This window comes from Siniperca chuatsi, linkage group LG3, assembly GCF_020085105.1.
Source record: "Siniperca chuatsi isolate FFG_IHB_CAS linkage group LG3, ASM2008510v1, whole genome shotgun sequence".
Classification (NCBI taxonomy): Eukaryota; Metazoa; Chordata; class Actinopteri; order Centrarchiformes; family Sinipercidae; genus Siniperca; species Siniperca chuatsi.
Window position 1 is genome coordinate 6,289,483 of NC_058044.1, and position 7,436 is coordinate 6,296,918.

At 39.8% G+C, this 7,436-nt stretch overlaps 1 protein-coding gene across 1 annotated transcript; it reads right to left on the bottom strand.

Moving 5' to 3' along the window:
- Positions 1–552: 552 nt before the first annotated feature.
- Positions 553–3,949, bottom strand: dnal4b (dynein, axonemal, light chain 4b). Its single transcript, XM_044187192.1, has 4 exons — positions 3,798–3,949; positions 3,197–3,276; positions 1,848–1,931; positions 553–1,624 (listed from the first exon to the last, which is right to left on the bottom strand). Exons 2-4 carry the CDS (start codon positions 3,266–3,268, stop codon positions 1,460–1,462), a joined length of 321 nt encoding a protein of 106 aa, XP_044043127.1. The 5' UTR covers positions 3,269–3,276; positions 3,798–3,949; the 3' UTR covers positions 553–1,459.
- Between the last annotated feature and the right edge of the window lie 3,487 nt (positions 3,950–7,436).

Below are 7,436 nucleotides of genomic sequence, written 5' to 3' on the forward strand. Positions count from 1 at the left end.
CAGCATCTCTTCAACACAACTTTCTCCAGTTTCTCAGGGAAAACCTGCCTTATTCAATCCACTCTGACAAGTCCCCAACACTCCATCATTTACCTTTTTCCTTGTGAAGTATTTTTGGAGGCATCTTTGTTCATCTCCTCCTCTGTGTATTTCTTATTTATAAAAACCCTTGTAAAAGCAGCTGCTGGCATGTTATTCCTCTGTGTGAAGCATATACTTTTACTCTTTTCTAACATTTTGCACTTTTTAAAATCAGGCATTTAAATTCAAAATCTATTGATATTGGAGACAAATGTGTCACTTGACTCTTAGCAATGCTGGTGCAGTCACTAATGACTGCATAACTGTTTTTCAAAAAAAGATAAATCATACCCCTTCTACCCAATCCAATTTCCTCTCAATTTACCAGAAATCCCTTTACCTCGTCAGCAACTCTTTTTTCACTGCTGGGGGTTACAACACTATGACCTAAATGGCCCAAAATACAATGAATGCAATTGAACCCCTTCAGCCACTTACAAATATTATGAAGAACACAGACTGCAGTTTAAGTTCCTATTTCACCACATTCCAGAGTTTATTGTACAATCAGGTTAATTCACACAAAAATGGTCCATTGCACTGGATCATTAAAACTGGCATCAACATGAAAACAATCACATTGCTAATATCACCCGGTGGGGGAATATTATTAGGGATTATTACAAACACCTTTAGAGGGAGAAAAGGTGGATTGGGTTTAGTGTTTGGCTCAAGAGATTCTGAGCCTTCAGTTGTAAGAAGATGACACTGGCCTTTAAAAAGAAGTTTTTCAAGTCGCATCAAAATATGTACACATAAAAAATATTTAAAAATTTATTGAAAGACTAGTGCGGCTGAAGAGAAAGAGAGAGAAAGACACGTGTGAAAAGTTACAGATGGTGTGGACAGTTTACTGTTGCACAAACTGCTGAGGAAGGTGTCAATGAAATGTTATTTCAAAATACAGTGTGTGTCCAGCACACACAAACATATAAACTCACTCACACACACGCTCCCTGAATGAGGATAAAGGACTTTGGAGACCCTGGCTGGCTGTATTGTTTGTAAAAGTTGAACTTACGTACTTGCACATGCACGCTCACAAATGTTTAGGACCATGGATGTGGCTTCAGAGACGGATGGAGAGTTGAAACCAAATAGAAAAAGGAAAGTGACAGACAAGGCAGGAAGCTATTTTTATGCCTACCAGCCAAAGTGACTGCCGCACTCAAAATTCCCTTTCAACTTTTTTCCCTGCCAACGACATTTTTAAACTGGACAAGATCTCCAAAGGATAATTTATTTTCTGCCACAGTGGCTGGTAGCGTGGACAAAATAACCTGCCGCAACAAAAGAGTAACCAGCGTCTGGCTGGTAGCTGGTGTTCATTCCCAGCCCAGTGACCCCGTCAGAGGGGAGGAGGGACAGGGAGGAGGTGCTACGAGCACTTCCACACACACACGGCCAGGCTCCCTCCAAAGAACATGTAGAGCAGGTTCTTCACTTCGTGTGTGACCTCAAAGCCGAAACCTTCACCGATCACCACGTGCCACGAGCTGCCGAATTTCTTGTCCATGGACTCCTTGATCATCTTTGCTGCACTCTGGGAAAGACAGCAAGGACAAAAAAAAAAAAAACAACAAAGACTAACTATGATCTTGGTATCAGGAATAAAGCCGTGTTAATAAAGTCCTGACACAATACCGCTGTCAAGGGTGTGTATTAATTCCCTTGCAAAAGCCAGTAACTATAGACACAGCACAGCAGGAAAATATGAATTTGTGACCAAGCTATCAAATAAACATCACAGCACATTATATACTTACCTCATTGTTGGTGGCAAACTTTTCGCAGGCTGTAACACAGAGCTCCATGGTCTCAACCCTCATTTCTTCTGGCATGTCTGTGTGCTGAAGATAAACAGATGGTAAGGGTCTACGTTTTTCTGTCTGCTGTGGACAAACAAGAATTTAACGTTTTGACTGTATATTATATATATTTAAAACAATTTCAGAATTGACCCAGAAAGAGTAAAAGCATGCGTCACTTGATGCCTGTAGGACACATTGATTGCATCACACAGACACGGTACACTAGCTGGGATGCACTCATGCGGCAAGAAAATGTGATAAAATTGCTGCTTTTCTGCCTTGTAGTGTGGCCGTTTGGAACAACTATAAACACTTTTGATTCCCCACGTGGCAGACAACACGTCATACGAACTAGTTGTGTTCGAGTATAGCCCAACACAAAGTCAAACAAAGTCAGCTGCGTGTGATTATCAACAATGTGAATTAAAGACCTGCACTATCAACCATGGTGATGCCAGAGTTTGGTCTGTATGCTGTGACTGACCACATGTGCGACTGCGGACACAATAGCAGAAAGAGTGACAAATGTGCTTGCAGTCAGACTCTGCAGTCACAGAAAACAGTGCAACATTGTTATGGTTTCCTAAGATTCGAGTATGTGATACCTAATGTTAGATCCACGTCACCTAGAGATTTTACTCCACTCCTCTCTGTTTGCGTGTTGTGTGTTGTCTGTATTGTATGCACATATTTAAATACCAGACTGGGCCTTGTGAAATTCAGTCTCGTGAGTTAGTGGAGTGTACAGCGTGTGTCCTCTTGTTTCCTAACAGGAAGAGGAGGAAGAGAAACTCTAAAGGTAAAATAAACTTCTAAGGATCTAGAATCTTATAATGTGTGAGGATGTCTTCTAATAATCTTGCGTGTGTCTGTCTATGATCAAAACCCATGGCTTACAATAGATAGCTGTTGACTATGAGTCTGTAGAGTACACACACTCTCATAGATTGAGGCTACAGATCAGTCACAATTGCATTTGCTTGTGAACTTATGTATGTGTTTTGGTGACTGAGTCAGTAAATGTAGCTAAAGTGTCATCTGGTTTTCTAAGATCTCCATAAAAGCGGTTAAAACGGTTGCATAAAAATGACAGACTTGTCCAAATACTGATTCAGTCACAGTGCGTTTGCAGCCTGCTAATACATCACAGCTATACCTACTAAACCCCAGCAGCATAAAATGTGCAACACAAGAATACAATCAACATGTAATTTTGATGTTGTCATTGCAGAATGGGCTGCTCCCAGCCGCAGTTAGGATGTTCTTGTCCTGTATCCAGAGGCACTGTCCCGCTTCTCTCCTACCCTGATGAGAGGGAAGCTGTGCAGTCTCTTGTAGTCGGCCTCCTCTTTCTTTCCCTCGCCAGTCCCAGCCATTCCGACTACTGCAAAAGGACATTTTCTACATGTTAAAAAAAAATTAACCCACCTAGTTAGAAAGTCTACTTATTGCGTGGTGGAAACGCATTTCACGAAGAGTACAGTACTACAGAGGAAGCTCAGATCTGTAGCTAACAACACTTTGTAACATGACCCAGCTGGGTCCACTAGCTAAAAATCACTTAGCCATTGCTAGCTAGCTACAACAAGTATCTCACCGTACTTTACACCAGAATATGCGGTTTCTGCTTTAGACAATATCGACAGATATCGCACATAACGGTTGGTATGTAAACGTCACCATGCTTGATTAGGTTAGTAACCGTAACTAGTGAACCAGGTTTTACTAGCTAGCTAATTAGCTTAGCTTGTTGGATAGCAAACAGCTGATGCTACCGGCTGAGGTTTTCTACTTTAGAATCAACTTATTTAAATCCACCGTCGTAATATTACGAGTTACAGTGTGTTGACGATAGTTAGTAAATGCAGAGTGACAGAGGTGAATACACAGTTGTGCGTTACTTACGAGGCGTTTGTCCAGCGAAAACTTCTGCTGTTAGACTCCAGTTCGGTTGTTAGGGAGACATTTTGAACAACTGATGTCCGTATAGGGAAAGCCCCGCCCACTACAGCCTAGCTTCGTCCCTATTGGTTCAGAGTCTGTCACTCAACTGAACGAGTCTCTCTATTTATCTATCTAGATTTTTATCCATCTATCTTTTTTAATACTACAGACTATTGGCAACAAAAGTACTCGTACTCATTATGCAGAATGGTCCCTGTGAGTGTTATATTATTTTATCATTGGATCATTATATTTGATGCATTAAGTAAGCAGTAGGCTACTTTGATGTTCTTGTTGATCGAGGTGAAGCTCATTTAACTGCTTTACATACTATTTTATTCTATATCAGTATTTTATAGATGCTGCTTTGTGTGTAAAATCTTCATCTGTAAAGTAAAAGGTACTATGTTTGTCTCAGAAATGAAGTGAAGTAGGAGTAAAAAGTAGAATAAAATTGAACTGAAAATACCTCCTAATTGTATAAATGTACTTAGTTACTTCCTTTCCACCACTGTCTGTCTGTCTGTCTGTCTGTCTGTTTGTCTGTCTGTTCTCAAATTACACCACTGTCTATCAGGCTGCGTGTGAGTAAAACCTTTTTCTATCCTTCCCTAATCAGCCCTCTTACTGAATCTGACCCACATTCAGCTGGAAACATCTGGGTGGAATCCCCAAGTGGAGAGTTTTGACCCAGAATTGTCGGTCTGCTCGACACACACACTCACAGACACACACCCAAAATCACCCTCACAAAAACCCACAAGGCTTTGACAGTGAGGTAGTCCCAGATTCTGTCAGATGTCTGTTAACCTGGGTTGTGCATTTAGCCTCACACAGCTCCTGGAATAACTCAGTGGTTTCGAAAACAATGGCTCTCCTCTGGATTAGAGTGGATTATCAATCCGTGCAAAGGCAGACAGACAGACCACATGATAATCTTTCTCTCCTTCCTCTCGCTCTCTCTGTGCTGTCTTTGTCTCTACCCCTCTTTATGCAAGCAGAAGAATGATGCGACTTGTTGACCATAAATTTAAACCCCACCCCTCACCTCATGAGTGGTTTGGCTCAGAGAAACAGTGAGCCATTAACTGATTGCACAGAAACAGATTACGTTATGAATATATTTAACTTGTTTGCCTTTATTTGACAACCAACAGTGTAGAGAGAGATAGGAAACATAGGAACAGATAGGGGGGTGGGGTGGATAACAAAAGTCCACGGCCAGAACTGAACCACAGATGCTGCAGTTATGTGGTGCAGGCCTTAACCATTAGGCTACCAGGGAACCCCTAAAGTTCATTCTTGACCTTGGAAATAGTAGTTTGACAAAACAATCTTCTTAGTAGTGTTTTCCAAAGCTTTCAACTGCATTACACAGTCTTCATTCATTTCTTCATTATTGTCACCTTAATCATTGACCTTGAGTTGAAATTGCTTTGTCAAACTACTATTTCCAAGGTCATGAGAAAAATAAATTCTTCTTCTTGTCTTATTTTGTGAATATTTGGTGAATATAAGTGTGTTATGTTTATGTGGCATGAAGGATACCTGTAAAAAGAGAGGAAAGAAAAGACAATTTGAAACAGGTGGGATAACAAAAAGGAGCAAGATGAAAGAAATGATTAACTAAAGAGAAAAAATAGAATTGTAAAATAATATTGAATATAAACATGTTTCATCTGAAGGGCACAAATTAAATTTTCAACACTTTTTATTAGTTTAGATTTTTATGCAAGGATTTTTTTAAAAGCAGGGAATGATGCTGGATTATAAGATCAATGAATTGAAAACAGAGTGCATTTTCGGAAAAAGTGGGTGTTCATAACAGCATATGAACTGTAAAGGTGTAGTTTGAATAATGTATTTTTTAGAGCAAAAAAATGTATTTCTCTATTCTCAACAAGAGGATGTTATTTATTAGATTTTTACATATCAGCATCTTTACGTATTTGAGTTTGTTTTTTATTGATTAAAAAAAGAGAAATGACGATGATGATCTTAGATCAAGTGTGAAACATCTTAAAATACACTGAGAGAGTGCGAGAGAGGGAGCATTAAATACCCAGGTGAGGGACTAACAAAGAAAAGTGCCAGAGGGCTGGAAGGTAAGCTGAAATAAGAATGTCAGACAAAGCAAAAGGATGGAGAAAAGGAGATGGAGGTGTTTTTGACAGACAGTGTTGTGAAAAGATGCCAACTGGCGATGAGAGGAGGAGGTGGTGGTATAAAGACCTTGAGGAAAGTATTCATCATGACAGGAAAATATTCTGTAAACATTTTGTGTTAAATACGAGATGAGATGATACGAGTCTTGAAAATTCTGCTGCTTTTGATGAAGAAAATCAAGGAAAATAGTTTGGATAATGGAAGACCGGTTTTGAGGGTGAAGCTGAAGCAGTGCAAAGTGAAGGACTGATCAACAGTGAATGACAGAATGTAGATATGGAGAATGTGTAAGAACTGCTTGGCTGGAGAGCTCACAGCGATGAAGCGATGCATTGCAATAACAATAAAAAACATTTTGTAATCTGTTTCTGTAGTCACGAGGAAGGCTGACACGCTGTGGGGATGAGTAAAAGTTGAGAAAGATTATAAAAAGGATGAAGATTTTCTGTGAAAATTCATATTCGAGTCGGTGTATTTGTGTCTGTGTGTGACAGAGAGTGTGGAGGTGGGTCACACAAGGATTTCCATCATTTCTGCCTGCCTCAGAGAGAAGTAATTAAGGTGTATCTATAATTCAACAGCAGAGGAAGCAGATTGTGTTGTGGGGGAGAGGAAGACCCCATGTGACTCTGCTAACAAGCTGTGACAGAGATCAACAGAGAGATGGAGCAGAGAATCAAAAAGTAACAGCTGAAGAAAAATATTCACTGACTGGATGACTCACTGACTGTAAGGCTGACTGATTACCTAATTGACTGAGTGGGTGATGACTCGCTGACTGACTCACTAACACGTTCACTGATTGATTGATTTTGTAATTGACCAATACCTACAGGCAGCCAAATGACGTTAGAATTGTGCAAGGTGAATTTATCATCTTCAAGGCATTTTGTATGCATTTGCCAATTTTGTTGCATCACAGTTTGTATATTCTTGTTGATTACTTGTTAATTACTTTTTGAACAAAGTTGTGCTACACACAAACATCTGGTTTAAAATGCTTGTGGAGTCCTCGGGAGGTGTAGGCTCAGTTATCAGTTATAAACAAGACTACAGCCATGCTAGTAGCTCTGTAAGGCTGTACTTTGAGCTAAATGCTAATGTGAGCATGCTAACATGCTCACAATAACAATTCTAACATGGTGATGCTAAGCAGGTATAATGTTTACCATGTTCTGTTAGCATGCTAACATTTGCTAATTAGCACTAAGCACAAAGTACATCTGAGGCTGATGCGAATGTCACTTTTCCCCCCCTAGGTATTTGGTCATAAACAAAAGTCTTGGGCAAGTTAAATTTTGACTTAATGATGGTGCTAAAGTGAAGGGATCAACAAAGCTATTATAATTCATCCCAAAGGAAACATGGTGTGTACCAAATTTCATGGTAATCCATCCAACAGGCTAGTTGTTGAGACATTTCACTAAAAAAGTA